The sequence below is a fragment of the Anas platyrhynchos genome, chromosome 3 (genome assembly GCF_047663525.1).
Source record: "Anas platyrhynchos isolate ZD024472 breed Pekin duck chromosome 3, IASCAAS_PekinDuck_T2T, whole genome shotgun sequence".
Lineage (NCBI taxonomy): Eukaryota > Metazoa > Chordata > Aves > Anseriformes > Anatidae > Anas > Anas platyrhynchos.
Genome location: NC_092589.1, coordinates 53,042,766 through 53,062,716, shown reverse-complemented (window position 1 = coordinate 53,062,716; position 19,951 = coordinate 53,042,766). Strand labels below are relative to the sequence as shown.

General features: G+C 38.2%; 1 protein-coding gene across 3 annotated transcripts in view; it reads right to left on the bottom strand.

Annotated features, from left to right (window-relative positions):
* The window catches only part of UST (uronyl 2-sulfotransferase), a 168,794-nt gene that overhangs the window by 51,888 nt on the left and 96,955 nt on the right, over window positions 1-19,951 (bottom strand). For all 3 annotated transcript variants that reach the window (XM_027454344.3, XM_027454346.3, XM_027454347.3), the window contains exon 5: window positions 15,977-16,130. In XM_027454344.3, the coding sequence (XP_027310145.2) occupies window positions 15,977-16,130 (154 nt within the window). The remainder of the gene's footprint in view (window positions 1-15,976; window positions 16,131-19,951) is intronic.

The window sequence follows — 19,951 nt, the reverse complement described above, 5'->3', positions numbered from 1 at the left end:
GGTGGTGAGGCATTGGCACAGGTTGCACAGAGAAGCTGTGGATGCCCCATCCCTGGAGGTGTTCAAGACCAGGCTGGATGGGGCTTTGGGCAACCTGGGCTGGATGGAGGTGTCCCTGCCCACAGCGGGGGGTTGAAACTGGATGGTTTTTAGATTCCTTCCAACCCAAACCATTCTGTGATTCTGTAACAGTTGTCAGTAGGTACCTTCTGACATCTTCCTTTTTCATTGCTTTGTATTTTTCACCTCAAACCATCTTAGCACAGGAAATATATTTAAAAAAATGGAAATAAATTATGCCATAAAGAGTACCTGCCAGCTGGAAGAAGTGTATGATTTAAATAATCATCCTGTTGTGCAGGAGCATTATGCTGTGATAAAGAATGAATTGCAGTGGCAACTAGCAGCACCGAGACAGTCCATCTGTCACTTCTGCTTACCAACACCTCTTCATAAAAGAATCTGGAAAATTAGTTTGCTCAGACGATAACCCTTAATAAAGCCAATTAAGGATGGCACATATGCAATCCTGCAAGCCCTGACCAGGAAATACTCTCTACCTCACTGATTTCTCAGCCCTTCTGAATGCAGTGGCTGGATGCTGGCCAACAGATGCTCGTGAGAAAAGCAGCGAGTCGACAGACAAATGCAGCTCACAAAAGGTAATTGTGGAGCATGGATAAAGTCAGTTAGCTACAAATGATGGACTCAGCCTGGACTGAGATGCTGAAGTCAGTGGGGTTGAAGCAGACGCAGATGGCAGGCGAGGCTCACCACGGCAAGGGTGGTGGCACAGGTAGGGACATGGTCTGTACCTGGACATTGGGATGCAGTGCAGGTCTGGCTGCTGCCTGTGCTTGGGGGGAAGGCTGCTACAGACAACCCAGGGCTTCAAGAAGCTTTTTAGTCCATCCTTCACTAATGGAGAACTATGTTTTTCTAAACTAGGGTTGTCATTTCTCCATAATGACTTATCGCTATGATGACATCTCTCTACATAAAAATGTCCATATCCTCTCTCTCTCTCTAATAGTCAAGAAATATTTACTAGTATCTGACATGAATACACCTTTATGTAATTTAAGGAAACTCCTTTTTGTCTTAAATTGTGATGAACACACGGAATAACTGGAGGACAACTGCTATACAACACATTTTCACTCCTTTGCATTTCCCTGCAGTATTTCCTTTTTCAGAACGTCTTTTGGACTCCCTTCAATTTCTTAGAAGTCTGAAAACAGAGCACTTTTAACTTAGGCTTTTCCAGCTCCAAATAAAGCAGAAAATACCTTGCTGATGTCTTCTGTAAGTTCTCTTCTGAAGAAGAGAGTGCTATGGAGAGAATGAAGGAATCATTTCATATCTCTGGCTCCTGGAGCCCAGCATCTTCTGTTGTACTTGAAATGCTGGATCCCAGCTTTGTGCTACACATTTTTTAAAAACCGAATTAGATAAGATACAGAAGAAATTATTGTAAAAACACTGCAGATCATCACCTCTCTACTATACTACTCTATTTATGTTAAAAGCCTCACTGACCAGTCAAGTACACTACAACACTAAGACTCAGCGCGTACTGAGTTGAGAGCAAGTCCTTCTCAGAACTGAGCAATATTATGCATTACAGATTGTTTGGAATGAAAAATCATATCAGAAGAAAAATATCTCTTATCCCATAGGAGAGGTGGGATGCTTTCACACACAGGAAAGGGCCCTCTAGGGAGGGAATTAATCAGAAGAAAAGTTTCAAAATGAAGTGACAGCCAATGATGTTTTAGGAAAAATGCATAAAACTAACAGAAGAAAAGACTGCCAGAACCAGCTAGTATTAGAGGACACTATAATGAAGAACACAGCTAGCAAGAGGTAGAATCAACATATGTTAGCAGAGATAGCTGAGCCTCTCCAATTTCTGACAGTTCTGTGATTCAGTCCCTAAAGAAATGACAAAGACAGACTTATGTATCTAAATTCCCAAGGAAAAAAAATAGAGGAGGGGCTGATAAAGGATAGGAAGCCAAGGGCAGGAAATAAAATGGCTAGTTTTCTTAGTGAAATGAGACACTGAGTAGGGTTGCACAGTATCTGAAATATCACTTGTGCATTACAGAGAAGGCTTAACAGTGAAATAATGCTTTTCAGGGGTTATTAGTGACACTGGATGAAAAATCTGGCCTCAGAGAGTTATAGAAGAACCCTATAATGCTAAATGATTAGGTGATGAAATGCTGAAAGAAATTCAGGGCCGGTAAATGCATACTCTGGATGAAAAAAAGTGTAATTGGGTTTTTAAATCCGAAAATAAGAGAGATTCAAGGAAGAATGGTCCATCGAGGGTTATTAAACACAGATAAGAAAACAATGTCTGGCTGAGGAAATCTGCAACCTGAAGAATATCAGGAGCTGGGAGGATGCTGGAGGGGAAGCAGCCCTTCAGCCCTTCCCCAGCCAGGCTGGATGGTGCTCCTGTCTCGCCCAGGACATTTCATCTCATCTTCAGCTCCCAACGAGGACTTAAGGCAGGAAGTTCACACATTTACTTACGACACTACGTTGTTTGCACAGATAACATGGGATTTAAAGTTTTCAAAATATTGCTCAGTTGCTATAATACAGGAAAGCCTATTTTAATAACATGACATTTCTGTAGATTCACATTTTTCTCATGTCTTCTTTCCCAGGTCAATTCCTTTAAACCCTGACCTCATACTCAGAAATCATGCTTACTGGATTTTAGCAAAAACCTCAAAACACCTATAGTAACAGAAACACATTTAAGTTCTATGAACTCCATAACATCTTGACAATAACATTACACAGTTTCAGTAAATCTCCACAAATAAACAAAAATATTGTTTTAACAATATGAAAGTTTTTTTTTTTATTTTTCTTTTTTAAAGTCTGGTTAAAACAAGTATCAGAGTTCTTAACAGTAAATATGTAATCAGAGAGAAACGATCCATGAGCCAAAGGGAAATTAATTTCATTGGCAACAGGCATTAAATATGAATGCTGCCTTACTCATTCGATCAAGACAGAGAGAGAACAAACAAGAGACCATTCAATTTGCACATGCTGTAATGGAAGTTCATATGACAAAAATTAGGGAGAAAAGGGCTTACTTTATTCAATATAAATCTTCAAAGTAAGAGTATGTATATGAAGAAGGGAAAATATGCCACACACACACAAAAGCAAAACTGCTTTCCTGAAGCCTGTAGTATTTATTTATATTGCTAAGCTTTTCTCATCAGAAGATGCAGCAAAATTCTCAATGAAAGGAACCACTGAGTAGCTTAAAATTTTCATTTTAACATACAGCTCACCCATAGCTTAGTCTAGCTCTCTTGTGAATTCCAGCCATTCTCTTTCCAATTCTCTTTCAGTGATGTTCAGGAAAAGGGACTGTAGCCAAGAGCCTATGATGTGTACCTGAAATAATTGTCACTTAAAAAAGACACTTAAAAAGACTTTTTTTTTTCTTTAAAAAATAAAAAAATAAAAAAAAAATAAAAAGCTTGCTGATGTCCTCTCATTAAAAATGAGAAAGGGTATGATCATCATCATACAGTACAGGTTATATTTTCCTAGTATTTTTAAAGTTAGATGATAGTTTTTAAAAGCACAGTATTGACCTTTAGGAAAAATCAACTGACTTCCTTACAGCAACAAGGTCTAAATGTCTTTTATATCCTCTCAACCTACTTCAGTTGTGGTGGCACTTTACCACAAGCCTTTTGAATGGTGAGACGAGCTAGAAGTGTGACTTGTGCCCTAATTCTGTTTTCTTATCAGATTTCTGCTGTGTCTGCTGACCTTGAATCTCTTCCTTTGCCTCTCAGGGCTTAGATACAAAAAAGCAGAGAAGAAAAAAAAAAAAGTTTTTTTCTGCACATGGCTTCCCTGCTGCTGCACCTGAGGATGGTGTCTACTCTGCTGACCCCATCTAATCTTCATATTTATAATCTTCCCCATGCTGAACAGCTCTAATGCTTTTTTTTTTTCTTTTCTCCTGGATAATTACTAGTACTTTGCATTATTTCTAGCAGTGCCATTCTGAATTGCAGAAATGAAATGGAACAAACATATTGATTTCATCTGTCAGTTTGACAAGACAATCACTGTATGGACAACTCCAAGTATTTTAAACTCCTAAAATAACAAGATTTAGACACATAAAATGTTTGTATTTGCCTCTTTTTTATTTTTGAGCCTTGAGTCTGCTGAAATTCTTTTCTACAGTGTTGAAAAACAGAAAAATGCTTTCCTACCTACATGCAAATCCAGAATCTATCATCTTATTCCAAATGCTACTTCAAAAGGTACAAGTAACAAGATCAATTATAAAATCATGTAAGTTAATAACTCTACTAGGAGGAAGAGGGAAAAAAATAATTTTTTTTTTTTTTAATTTTAAAAATCAAAGACATCATCTCTTTGGATTACTTTCTGAAGAAATTTTGATTTTTCTTTTCTCCTCCAACCATTGATGCATAGTTTTGTTTTATTTTTCTCCCCTTTTAAAGGGAACAGAAAATTAATTTCTAAAAAATCTCATTTAGCAACCCACATGCACCATGGAAAATTTCCTATTTGCCACCAGTTAGTGGATTTTTCCCCAAGAAAAAGGAAATTACTCTTGACAAGCTTAGTTATGAATAGTAGCTGGCTTTGCTTGGACCAGAGCTCATAGGAAAAAGTTGAGTTCAAGGCAACCTGACTAGACTGTGTTTCAACAATTCACTGAGCAATAGGCAGCTTTGCTGAAACAATGGTAGCCCCTTTACCAGAGTCCCTAATAATCATCTAAACACTCTTCTGTTGTTCTTTTTCTTTTCTTGTCTAGGTATAGCGGCTATAGTTGCAAGGGATATAGGATCTTTGAAAATACTAGTCAACGAGAAACAAGAAGAGAACGCTTAGAATAAAAAAATCAGAAAAAACAAACACTGCTTTTACTTGATAGGAAATTTTCCCTACCTTAAAACAGTTCATGGACAACATATTTCTTAACTGATATGTATGGTTTACAGCTGCTTTTGAATGAAGGATTTACCTTTTCATTGCAGAGAGGCCCCCACTGCCTCCCGTGTTAGTTCATAACCATCAAACTGTAACCAGCATCATCAGCCAACAGGTCTGCAAGTGGCTGTGCTTTTTGAGTAAGGTTATTTAATGTTAGTCATCCTAAAAAAAAAATAAAGCATCTGAAACAGTTGACGTCTGTCTCATGTTTCCTCTCATTTCGTTCTTTAAAAAAGTGAGGAATTACAAAGAAAGACAAGAAAATGAGTTCCTGGCATCAATCCCTTTCCTTAGTTGACTGACTTTAAGGAAACAATGGCCAAGTGCCCCAAACCCCACTCAATGTCAACAAATACAGGTTTGCAGCTTGTCACAGTCTGTTCCCTCTAGTTTTCTCCTGGCAGCACCACCTTGCCATGCTATTAAAGGTTGCTTTTTTTTTTTTTTTTTTTTTACTTTTTAATTCAAGTAAAATCCATCATGAAAAGGCTGAAGGAAACAGGGCATGCACAGTTTTCTGAAGTACCCCCAGTGACCATCAGTGACCACTCAGCTGCCTGGGTTTATTTCATTAAGATGCCAAGATACCTTAGAGCATGTGGTTTGAATCAGTCTTCATCTCAGGGCACAGAAACCATTATTCTTCCCAAAGCAACTGCACTGAACACTTGCCAAATGCTCTTTTGATTGCAATTGCTTATCGGGCTGGCAAAGAAGCCGATCTTCTGACTCATTGTCCCTGATCCTTTCATATCCCTCTGGGAAAATATGAGAAGGGAGGACACTAAATACCAGCCCAGGGCCTCCATGTTAAAAAGTTCATTTAAGTTCATTTAACTGAAGCTATTAGCATGCTGATAACCTCATAATAAAACTTTGAGTCTTACAAAAAAAAAAAAAAAAAAAAAGAAAAACACACACTGTAATACCCTTTATGCCAAGATGGAAAATCTGAATATCTGGAATATCTGACACCTGAAGACACTCCTGTGAGAAGGCAAACCAGCCACTTGCCAGGTGGCACCAAGCACTGGAGAGAACATCCAAATGCAGTTGCCAACAAAAATCTGTGGTGTTTGGTATCTAGTTAGAAGTTGTTTTGTAGAAACACAAATGAATATTTCTACCTCTAAGGAGCTTATTGAAACAAACAAAGCAAGACTAGACAGACAACATCTGTTTGTTGCGAAGACTACTCCCCAGTTCTGATCTGTTCATTCTGTGAGGAGACAAACAAAAACGAAATTTGCATTTTGTGCTTCATTCTCACTGTGTCATTCAGAGGGTTCTTTCCTGTATTTGTGTGTTTAGTCAGCCAATGATTACAGTCAATTTTATTTGTAAATAAGACACCCTATTCTCTTAGCATTGTGAGCACGCTGCTTTTGGCATTAAAGAAAAGCCAAAAATCCATGGTGTAACATTGTCCAAATAGATGGCGTTGGCATAGGAGTTGCCACAACAGAAGAGCTACTAGTCACAGGTACCAGTACTTTTATTTAGCCTGGGCTGGAAACAACATACTACCTTTAGCATCTGAAGGAAACCTCTGGAATTGCCTCCCTCTGGCCCAGTGTGGTCGTGCACCTCAGCTGTGTCCCCAATGACATTTGGCACCCTGTGTTTGTCCTGGCTCCAGCCATGTGAGCCTGGTGCTGACCAGTATGGGGCATGGTGTGCTCATGCAGGCACCTGGGTCCATGCTAGCTGCCACCAAGGGTAGGTACAAGACTTCAGAAGGGAAGAAATCTACAAGAAATAGGATAAGCTAAGTCTTGAGTATGCCTGGGCACTGAAGGTCCCATTTTTTTTTTTTTTTCTGCAACATGCTGCATCTCAGCTTGCACATGGTTTCAGCATAAACCACTTCAATCTTAGAAATACAGAATTTATCCAGTTATTCTGCATTCACTAGAAGAGTCCACACCACCACCAAAAAATACATGCCTGGAAAATGCTTTGCTGATGATACACAGTTTAAACTAACAATAAGAAGAGAAACAGATAACTTAGAATACATTCAGGGCATGGGTGTAACTGTGCACACTAACTAACAGTTTAACACTGCACAATACCTTAAATATCTCAGCTGTGAATGTGCCAGGAATCTAGAGCACAGTATAGTCTTGAATGCTTTTAGAAAACCACTGCTATATTTTACCATGCTATCAGTGTGCCATAGGCAGGTTATTCTGCTGACCCCAGGATACTACACTCACACTGCGATTCCGCCTTCTGGAAGGCTTTAGCAAAGAAGTTTTAGAGATCAAGATTTCAGTTTATTTCACTTTACTGGCAGTGCTGACAGCCAGAAAACTTATGTATTAACCACAAAAAGGAAAGAGGAAGGAGAGTGACAGACAAGAAATAAAACAGGCTAATAATTTTTTTTTTCCTGTCAGGTTGTCAGTTCCTACATATTTTTTTCGTAGCTACAGAATGAAGAGTATACCTGACTGCTTGAAATTACATTATCACACCATAAGCTGAACGTGCTCAATATATTGACTGTAAGAGGAGGGGTGCCTGCCTCTCAGCCATCTATAAAGATGACTAAAAGGTCGTGCAGTTTCCCTCCCCACCACACTGTCAATAAAATATTTTTGATTTAATGTGGTTAGAGCATAAAACAACCAGGAAAAACAGATCTAGTAAGGAGCATGGTTAGGAGGGTATTTAGTACGCTTTTCTAGTGAAGGCCCCTATGTCTTCATTAGACAAGACTTCAAACCTTATTTTTTAATTAATCATTAATACAATACCAAGCATTTAAAAAATCAGACTTCTATTGATGAATATATAAATATGATTATATGGTATTAAAATTATTATTTGTTGTTTAATGCAAAGTCTATGTTATTTAGCTCGTGTATAATGTAACTTTAAAGACATTAATTTTAAAATTTATGCTAACAGAAGAGGAAGTTGGAGTTATTCTTTTCTTCTTGATAAAAAACCTGTTATTCTAAAAAAGTATCAAGCAATAATTGGTTTTACTTGATGACTGCTACAGCACAGAGCTCATGCATTTAACAGAACATGCACATCACACAACGAGGTTCTCTTAAGCTTTGTTTCCATTCAAATGCAATGGTTACTTACCAGCTAATTATTGTAAGTACCCATTTATTGGGAACCATTTAAATGTAGTCTCCTTAACTGTGTCCTCCTGTTCTTTTCACATTAACAGCAATCAAAAATACATGAAATACAGGAGGAGAAACAAAAATGTGAACACTCAATCAGGAGTTACAAAAGTTATCAAAACACCTGAAGCTCATCCTTACTGAAAAAACTGTACATCAAAAACAATAGATTTCTAAATTTTGGAAAGCACGTACTTAAAAAAAAAAACAATTTAAAACCACCATATTAATTATTTTCACATTGTCTATTTTGGCACCTTTACTAGTAACAGGGCACAATGCAAAGTTGTGAGTGCATTTCACACTTTAAATATATTAGTCTCATCTTTTTCAGATAAGTTTGAGAATAATCAATACAGTGTAAAAATTAAGAGCTTCAGGCCTGTTTGGAAACTGTAAAAATTAATTCAATCAGAGCTCTAAGACAACAAAACTGTGGCATAAACCCAAAAACATGAAATTGGTTTAAAGTTAAGACACAACATGTTTAACTAGAAATGTCTGTAATGAAAACTAAGTGAAATCACCTAACAGTAGAACTCATCTGCAGGAATGCTTGATACAAAGTTTGATTTTGACTGACATGGATCAGTTACTGATTTTAGAAACTCTTTATAGACTATGAGGAACATCTACTCATGTTCCTCTATGCACAAGAGGAAGTGAATTGCACACTCCCAGCACTTTTTCCTGGGTAGGGAATGAGAGCTTAAGGTTATTAGAAAGACAGGCTGACAAAATAATGCTTAGCTAAGAGTTAAGTTAACTCTTAGCTAACACATGAAATACATATATGCAACCAAATAATAATAAAATGCCACCTGTATACTTAATTCTACCTGCACCACTGCAGACACCTTGTTGGCCTTACACCAAGAGCTCCCCACCAATCTTCCCCTTCTCCCTGTCCCCAAACACGGTGCCTCCACTGCCTCCCAGGGTCCTCCCAGTGTCTTCCCATTACAAACCAGCTCCAGCATACAACGATGGCCACCCTGTCTCAGATCTGCAGACTGCCCCACCTGTGCCAGGACCCTGACCAGGGCCCCTCAGCACGGACCTTGCCAGGACTGGAAGAACAAGACCCTTCTTCTACACCCCAGGCTTGGGCTGTGTACCAATCAGAGATTCCCTGAAGAAGAGATCTTGCCCGGATATTCTTTCTTTGTGCAACTTTCCCATGCCTTCTGCAAATTTGTCTTGTTATATCCTCTCCCCTCTTTATTTCCTCCTCATTTGAAGCATGCTAATCTACTTAGTCATTCCTTGCATGGAAATTATTCCATACTTTCATCGTTACTCCTACCCAGCTCTGGATATTTTCCAGTTCTTCCAAACCCATTTTGGAAACGGGAGGTCACAAATGTTCGAGGAGGTTAAATGCAGCCACACTACAGATTTATACACAATGACGCTCTCTGTTTTGTTCCCTGTGGCTTTTGATTTTTTTTTTCTTTTTTCTTCCAGAACTGAGCTGATGCTATTGCAGAGCCATCCACCCCACACCCCAGGCCCTACTGACTGGTAACTGTCCACTGAGATCACGTTTTCCTCTGTGAAATGAGGCCTGCACACCCCTTCAACTGCCCTCCCGCCTGCGCTGAAGGCGAGGCTTGACTTTTATCCCTGGGCTACACAAGAATGCTCTTTTTTGTTCTTCTTTTAAATCTCCAAAACCTTCTGAAAATATAACTTGGACATAACCTCTTCCCTTATCCAGTTATTTGGCCCAAAAAGGCCAGTATCAACATATTCAACACTCTGTTAGGCATTTAGGATTTTCTACCCCACAAACACTAGCTTCCTACAGAGAAGCTGCAGAAAAGTAGTTCCCCATGCCACCATAATTCATTTAAAACCAACCAACCCACCCACCCACCCACCCAAAAAAGAGACCATCAAGTCCTATCTTGTATTCTTTACACTCATAAAAGTACTACTAACTAACTTGGCAAAATCACCATAAAAATGAAGATTCATGTTTCTCAACTGGGATTAATACAGCTGGGTCCTTAAATATAAGAACATAAATTACTGTATATACTAACGCTTTAATACCATGTACAGTTTATTGCTGGTGCTAAGACTCTGTTATTTTAAGGCCTCAGATTTCTCGTGTAGTTTCTTAACATTTGCAACAGGCAGAATTTTTCAGTCTCATATAACTGACCAGTAGAACATTGCACAAAAAATACCTCATGTTTTTAAATTCTGAAACAAATATTGTGGTTATCCTGTATCCTGACTCCATGAAAAGGAATGCAATACAGAATGATATAATTAAAATAAAAGAGCAATATTAATAAAATCCATATCTTTGTGTATTTGCTATTAATATATCTATTATGAATTACATAAAAGATTTTAGTGCTGCAATGTTAAACCGTGACATGTTCCTTATTTACCCTATGTAATTGACTCAGATCAGTAAATGAAAACAGATTAGTAAGACGCATTTTCTCACTCTCATGTAATTGCATAATGTTGCAACATTAGGAATGCAAATCCACAGGGGAACGTTAAAAAATATTGCTTTGTAAATTAAAGTCACTGAAAAGTAAATGTCAGCCATGAAAACATTTCCTTTAATGTTACTTTATAAGTTGTTTAATCAGTCTCTCCTCCAACTGAGTCTGAATTATCCTTAACTTCAAGGCCCAATATATTATTAATAAATAATGGGGAAAATCTGAGGGCAGGATAGTTTGCTCGATGCTTTGGAACATAAACAGCAGGCGAAGAGTTACAAAAACACGAGAAAAAAATGCCGTGAAGAGTTAATACAGCAAAAGAGAACAGCTGGAGACTATTAAAAGCACTCATTAGAAGGAAGAAGCAGCAAACTGTTCTAATTGGGTCAGCTGACAGGTGGCTGCGCTTCGGCGCTGCCTTCCCAGCAGCCGCAGTGATTGATGCTACTGTGTGATCCTCTGGCCAGGGGTACAGCTGCAAGGCTGCCCTGCAGCTCAGGACACGCTGCAAGGCCTCGAATGATCACTTCAAGTCATCTCAGCACCGATATATGGCACGGGGAGCAAAATGACTACTGTATGTTTGGGAAGGAAGGGAAACCAGAGGGTGTGTAAAATAGTCAACTAAACATAAGTACCATTTTCAGTTACTGGGTTCATAAAAAAAAAAAAAAGAACTCCCTAATATCTGGTATGCACTGATATGTACTCCCTAATATCTGGTATGGACATAAGCAAATCATTTTAACCTCTGCATGCCTCAGTTTTCAAATCCAAATGATACTAAGTTCATCAGACCCTCAAAAAAGTCTGTGGTTCAGTCAAAATCTAGGCATTTGTGAGATCCTTGGCAGAAAAATCCCATATAGAAATGTGCCCGCCCCCAAGCTGCAGGCAGGCAGAAACATGGAGGAGACTGGCAGCAGGGAGGGACAGCCACACGCTTAGCACCATGACCTCTTCTACTGGCCATGTCTCTGGCAAACTGAAGGACTTCAAGAAACCTAGCTAAAGTTATGAAGGAGAAAATTTGATGTCTTACTAATACTGAAAACTCAACAGTCAGCCATAGTTAAATATTTTTTGTTATTCAGATACACATGGGAATTAAACAGCAAGCTGCAACCAGAAAACCAATATAATTTGGTAAAACAGCATTTTCCTCTCTAGATAGAAATTTGGGGATATAAGTAACAAATTTCCTGAACTTATTTAGTGAATATTTTCATATTAATGAAAAGCATTGTAGTTATAAAAGCAAATTCCTGTAATTAAGGAATACAAAAAATGTTCTATGGAGTTTAACTGTTCAGCATTTTTTAGAATTTTGTTTATAAGTTATGAAATAACCAAAAAAACAACAGGCCGCTTAAAAATTTTAGTAAGAAAAGCCAATCTTTGTCAGAGGAGATGTCTATGTTATTACAATAAATCTGATTTGAAAGTTTCCTAACATCCTTTGAATTTTAATTTGTTCCTTTGGAGTGATCCTAATGCACTTTTTACAAGTTTAACTTAGAAAACAAAAAGACAGATGTTCCTTTACAAAATTGTCTTTAATGTAACCAAAGCTGAATATGATCAAATATTATTTTTTTAAATGAGAAATTCCTATTTATTTTCCTGAGATATTGAAATACTATGCTGAGCCTGGGAGAGATATGCTGCAAACTTAACCACTAATTATAATGAAAATCTGAAACATCCTATATGTGGATGACAAGTTCTTAATTTATTAAGCGCTCTCTCTCTTTCTTTACACAAAATCTCCCCTGGCAAATTAGCTGAAAGATATTTAGGTCTTGAGTTAGAAGCCATGCTACTAACAATCCTGGAATTAAAAGAGATCAGAAGCACACAGAGCCAGGTCGTCTGCAATTCAACAGGGCACAGCTCACAATGCTTCACACCTTTATTCAGGCTTGGCAGTCCTACATCAAAGTTTTAGAATGCATTAAAGGAAGATGAAAAAGCCATGCATATCTTTTGCTTTCGATGTTTCACACTGCAGTTGTAGTAAGTGCCAGATAATCATTAATAGGCCTTTTGGAAGGGACAATTTTAATACAAAGCTTTCAAACATTTATGGTAGTCACACTGTCAGGAGTGCTTCTTACCTTCTGCACTTTCAGGCCTAAGCTATATCAACTGGTGCATAGTCTTCTCTTGCTGGGTACAAGCAGTAATTATAGCTGTACTGACAAGGGATTACTTGCTTTATTAAAGTGTATTTATTCTAGTTTAATCTGAAACACATCCACTACAATGAATTTGAATTCATTATCATGAATTTATCCCATCTTACAGGAACATAGGGCAACTCTCCCATGAACATGCTTGAGAGTTTACCTGAGGTCCTTGCTACGATTTCAGACCAGCACCCTCTCCGCAGTATTCCACACTAAAGCATTGTCACTGTTTATTTTGGGATAGCTTGGAAGTGATCTGTTTAGGTGACTGACAGTAACTCACTCCAGCTGAGAAAGTGCCAGGTCAGGGCAAGGAGCCGGCTAATCTGGATGGGAAGTCTCACATTGCAGCAGCTGCCTCCACCGTATCTGGCTTGTGAATAAAGGACTTGTTTTCTATCTTGGCTTTGAATTAAATTTTGGTAAACACAGACATTTGCCGAAACATTTAAAACAATTTATCTGACTCCTGAATGAATAGTTGTTTTCTCTGGAGTGGAGTCAAAGCCTGAAGCTCTATTCAGAGAAGATTTCAAATGATCAGTGAACAGTGGAAATTTCTGTCTTTTTTTTTTCCTCATCTTTGCAATGTCAGCAGTTAGGATTTTCGCAGTTAAAAAAAAAGAGCACCCAAGGAACAAAAAGACTGTTTTTTTTTTTTTTTTTTTTTTCCAGACCCCTCTCCCTCATTTTTTTTTCCTTAAGAGTCAGATCTAAGGGGAGGGAATGCCTCCATTAAGGACATCACTACCTGTTGGCACAGCAGGAGTTCACTGGGTACAGAACTTTACCAAACCTGATCTTAAAATGTTTTCCTTCCATTATTTACTTATTTAAAAGCCCACTTTTTAGAGGTGCTGAGCTCCCACACTTTCACATTGAAGTTTCTGAGACAAAATGCATGCTCTTAGCTTCTCAAGAGAGAAGGGCAGTGTTCAGTCATTGACCAAAATGCCAGGGTGGCCAAAACACCTGCCAAGAGATGTGAAGCCAGGAACATCAGTGCTAGGAGAAAAATGCAATTAGCCATGAATATCCCAGTTTCATAGGTTGAGCACCTTTCCTCATGTAAACCAGGCTGTGGTAAAACGCAGGAGTTACTTGGTCTTAGACATTTACAGGTTCTCCAGTCCATTTTGTAACTAACTGCTGCCAGCACAAGGCTTTTCAGGATCTTCAGCAAAGAGCACAACCTTTTGTAACAATCAGCACTTCTGTATTTTCCTAGCTTTTGATCTGAGGCACAATGAAAGAAGAAAAGTAAAAGCTTTTTGTATCCACCCTGTGCTTTCCAGGTGTCTGCTCACAGTCAGGCACATCTCATCCCAAATGATTTAGGTTTAATTTTGTGATCAATACAGAAAATATTTAATATGTTAGTGTTATCATTAAGAACTTGAAATTGGGATCTCTTAACTTCAAGTTTATCATTCAGATAGTCCCCCACAGAAAAGCAACACTTTATGTTGAATTTTCAATAAAATAAAAAGGCAAACATTGGGGAAGAACTGTGAGAGGTATGAGGACAGCAATCAGGCCAGCCATCGCTTGTGTGCTGAAGTACTGCACTGGCTCACACGCACAGAGGTAAAACCAACTGCTTAGTTTCTTCACAGCTACATCAGGCAATTGATTCAGCAGGCTTCTGAAGCTACTATGCCACAAAATCCATTACCCTGAGTTTTAAAACACATGCCAGCAGATTCTTTTGCACCACCGAGGAAAAGATTAAAATGCAGTCACATAATACATTACTTGGTTGAATAGCAGGAGTCTTAAAAATGCTTAACATTCAGAATGAGTGGCTTTCATTAAAATTAATTTCACTGGCAGGTGGCCTATATGTTACTCTGACAGGAACAACCACCCTCTTTGAGTAGCGTGACTGACAACCCAACTTTGCCAAGGAGAGGTGGAGGACAGATTCCAAAAATCATTTCCAGGCTTCTAACAATGAACTGGAGATCAAAGCAAAAAAGAAAAACATTTTTGATGAAGGTTATGAAGGTTATGATCAGAGTCTCATAATGACAAACAGCCTTTTCAACAAAATGACTAGTGTCCTCAACAGATGGCCACTTAGTATTTCCTTCTGATTGTAGCTTTTTTAATGATTTGTGTATGTGTACGTGTGTACATGCATATAAATAATTACATATAACTTCCTAAAGAATACCCCAACACAAATGAAAATAAGAGGTGATTTTTTTTTTTTTTTTCTCTTAGCTTTTAAACCCACACAAACACAACTGGAATTAGATCTGTATGTTTCAGTACATCTGGCTTGTAACATCTCATAGGATAGCATCATGCTGTCCTGTCACAGTTGTGTCACTGAACCCTCTCTGCACGATCATGTGTGGCTGAAGGCTGAGTCCAACCAAACTGGATCTCCATTACAGAGAAGTTAATATTTAACTCCACCTTTTTGCCTTCTTCTGTAGGTGGTGATGAGCATGCAAAGAGATCAGTTATCAGGCATCAAACAAGTGAACCAGCACCCTTACTTCCACGTTCCTCCCTCAGCATTTGTACACCTCCTGACATGGGATCCTCATCTGTGACAAAGGTTTACGGGCATTATGATAGTTCAGCAGTTGTGCAAAATAAAAACTGTTGTTATGAACAGCAGCATATCAAGCATTATTACCACCTTCTTAATCAAAAAAAGAATACAAAGCCAAACCTAGAATTGGTGTGAAGAAACATTGCACAACTCACCAGGAAAAGTATCAGAGACTTGGGCACACTGAATTTATAATTTTCCCAATTTTCCTCTAGTAAGGCTGCATATTTACTGCTGCAGCTTCAACCTAAAACTTTGTCTGAATATTCCTAATGACTATTGGCAGAATGATCACATCTTACTACTGTACAGTCCAGATCCAACTCACTGGGAGGACTGAAATTCAATGGCATTTGGGACTTGCTGCCAGCTTATACAAGATCAAACAGGACAACTGAACTCACCAGCAACAGTCTTCACATAAAGGTGGGCAAACTAAGGACCAAGAAAGATGAAGACAGTTGAAAACCACAACACTGAAGGTTCCTTGGTCTCCTGCTTTTCAAGCATCCAGTTTGAACATCAGCATTATGTATCTACACAGGGAAATCAATAATTGGAGCTTTTGTTTAAACATACCAGATATCTTTCCTCCTGCCTCATACTTGGGGTACGGATCATGTGATTCTGTTCTCCTCTCCAGTCTCCAAAACGTCGAAAAAAATAATTGGATAAAAATCGATTGACAGGATCTCTAATAATATTGATGTACACTGGCTGGTCTCCTCCAAACCTGGTGGGAAGAAAAATGGGTGAATCTTACCAGAAGGTTTCAGATAGGCAAATGTATCTCTTTCCCCTGAATGTTTTCAAACTATTCTCTACAGAGTTCACAGCATTTACAAGTCTAGAAGTAAAGCTGAGATGCTTATGACTAGTTACAAAACTGTAAATGCATACGAGATTTATGTAGGTGTAATGGCAAGTATCACATTAAGCTGTATGTGGACTACGAACATTTTAGTTTAAGACTATTTTTTTCCACTGTGTCAATGGTTATGCTTCTCAGCTTTCTCCTCACAATTTTCAGATGAAGAACCTTTTGCAGATGAATCCAAGGATGAACATTTCTTTTTTCTAAACACTTGCTTCCCGTCTGGAAAGTCATGTCAGTGCAGGCAGTGCCTGACACTAACTGCCATAGGGCAGCTTTGCATCACCTTCACCTGTACAAGAGTGGGAATGTGCTAAGGATTTTGCAACATTCAAGCATATATCAAAAGGCTTCTTTCGGATGAACTGACAGATATGTATGGTATTTCCATCTATTTATTTGCTGTAACTTGCGCAGATATTCCTCCCCTCACCCCCAAACCTGCCCCATCTGCTGGATTTGAGGTTATTTAGTGGCTATCTAGCGCCTTACACTCGTACTGCATTTCATGGAAAAAAAAAAAAAGTCAATATGAAAAATCCTGCTTCAAAAAACAAATTAAGTATTAATTTCAAGTACACACAAGTCTGAAGAAAAAGAAGGTGTAAAACCATCTGTGACCAGGGTCTGTTAAAAAAGCAAAAGACAGCATAGGTACCTGCATCTTAGAGGACCTGTCTCCTCCTGATACTTAAGACAAACATGTTCAGTTTCATATACGGGATACGAAAGGAGAAAGGGAGGAAAAGAGAGTTTGAGAAGATACGGCACGTGATTTTACTGTATTTTCAGAGTGTTATAATATTGACTGCTTATTTTACATCAACACATATCACTAGCAGGACAGGGAAAATTGTCAACCCAGTGGAAAGAGAGAGGAAAGCTGCTTACATTCTTCCTTGGTCAAAACAGAAGGATGAAAATTTATGCCCTGGAACTGACTTACAGACTGCAAACGATGTGAGACAGAGCAAAGTAAAACTTATTTGGATGGTGCTGTTCCTAGGATAAATCCAACTTGAAATTTTCCTGATCTCAAAGCATGCATTATGTTTCTCCACTCTGTTTCCCCGCTTTAAGAGAACAATCTTTAGTTAAGCACTAGCTCATGTTTTATTTTTGGGAGCTGAAGGATATAGCCATATTTAAGTATTTAAATGCTGTTTATATGACTGTCTAAGCCACAGGTTGTATTTCTTTCTTATAAAATGAAAATTTCTTTCTTATTAGATTAGAAGACAGAAAACAGAAGACACCACTTAGATTAAAAAAAAACAAACAAACAACACAACTCTCAGGTTTTCTTCATTTTTGAGTCAGATAAATAACTGAAGGTATATAATAAAAGATCAGGGCTCCTCATAAATATTAAAGACACAGCAAAATTGTTTAAAAATATGACATATAGTAAGAGACAAGAAAAATCCCACACTCTCAAATTAATTTTTATTCTGCGTGATTCCCCAGACCCGTAAACACAGCCTGCAAAGGTTTGTGTATATTTATAACTTATTATTTATGCATATCTACTTATGTATACCAGTAATTAGATAATAATTTATTTATTTGTGCATATCAGGAATCTGATTGACCTTAATGTTGCAGGATCACCCCCGTAATTTGTAGATGCACAGACAGCAGAAAGCTTTGAAACAATCCAATTAAGAAGGCAGATGCTCCTTGCTTCCTGATTAGCACATAGCCCAATTTGGACATATGTCTGTAATGGAAACATCCTGAATTCTTCTCTGAGATTGTTTTTGCTGCTGTCTTTGCCTTTATACAGAAATAAAGCTTACATAAAAACCAGACATTCCTGCAATTATCACAGAAAATTAAAGGCATAAACCTTTGACAATATCTTTATATAGAAAAAGGTTGGTGAATGCCATGGCTGGTAGCCACAAAAACTACTTGTTCAAGTAAAACTGCAGGCAAGATTAAGTTGCACCTAGATTACCAAACATATTATTTTCCTGCTGCTTGCTGCAGATTAACAGTAATCTAAAGACAGTAAGAACAGATGAGAGCAGCAGCAAGTTGTCTTAAGACATAGAGAAAGATGGCAAGAGTCAGAGAAGCGAAAGAGTAGCGGTATCCAGCCTGGGGTTTGTAGAAGATGCTAAGCCTAAACTAAACGCTCCTCAGCAGAGGAAAACAAGCAAAACCAGACAGTTATTATTTGTCTAGATACAATATTCAACAAATAATCATTGTCTTTTCTGAAGTAAAAGGAGTGGTCGGATTGCATAACCAACCACCCAAAGCATTAAAGCCTCTTCTTTTTCTGGTAAGGTCGTGTCCCTGAACACGTGAACTATAAACTCAGTACCAACAGCTCTGAGAGAAGAGGCTCATCTGTCCCTAGAGGACAGCTGGGATGGGAAGTCAGTCTCTCACAAGGTACTGCAGAGGAACTTCTCATTTTGGAAATGGAGACTGTGGCCTCCCAAAACACCACACAGCTCAAATTTCTGACTTCCTGCACACTTTGACCGGCCTGGTATACACCCAGCTGCAGTTGCTCCATCAGGCAGCAAGCAGGGAATTTTTAGAAAACTTAAATCTGTTCTGGCACTTATTCAAATCTGCATTTTTTAAGCATGGTTTATAATACTCCAAATTCCAACCATTTGTTTTTACGGACTGTACTGGGACTCTGAGGGAAGCTAAGCAGCAGTTGCAGGGCATAAAAAATCCTGATGGTTAAAAATCAATAACCTTAGGCTATTTAGATAAAAAAAGGAAAATCAATGCTCCATTTGTTCATGTATATTCTGCCCATTTTTAGATATCTATCAGTCATCATATTAAATATTACTTAGCTCTCCCAAATGCAACTTTTCAAATTAATAACACCCACTTGAAAATGCTCCTGCAAACAGTAACAACATACAGTGCTCTCATTATACATGTACATCATATCATCTTATGTATACCCACATATCTGTTGTGAAGATTCAGAAAAAAAAAAAAAAAGCAATTTTGCTCTTCCAGGCCTGAGCAGAAGGCTTATCTTCTATAAGAGGAATCACATTTGGATCCTGCCTGGTAAATATACTGGATCCTTCTCACGCCCCGCAGCTCATCGCCATAATTGGGTTGAGTGGGACAGGACACAGCCTTTCCAATGGAGAGCTGAAAATGTACACACTGATCCTCTGCTGCTCCTTCTGCACTTAGCTTCCGATTTATTTAGCATATACAATTACATCGAATTAATTTTAATTACTCTGTTGTGACAGATGTATTTTCAGATTCCTCATCAAAATAACTAGCATATTTGCAGGCTTCAATCAATGATACTTAGATTCATTTGTAGCATTTCCCATCCCTCTTTTTTTTTAAAGAAAAAAAAGGAAAACAAAAAAAGGCTGAGAAATATGCCAGATGTTGCAACTCTGTCATAGAAAAATGTCTCTGATGAATTCTGATTTTATTATTTACATGAGTAAAACCTTTGCCCAAAACAGTTAGCAAACCCCATTTGAGTCAGGAAGAAAAAAGCAGTAAAAGATTTCAAAAAATTCAATCAAAGCAATTTGTTTTGTTGTAAAATGGAGTGTATTTCAGCTCCTGTCATTCTTCATTTAAGCTCTTTTTTAAGGAAGGTTAAATATGAATGCAGTCCTGTCACTTCACTTCAGGAGGCTGCTGCAGCTCTGCTCAGCACAAAACTC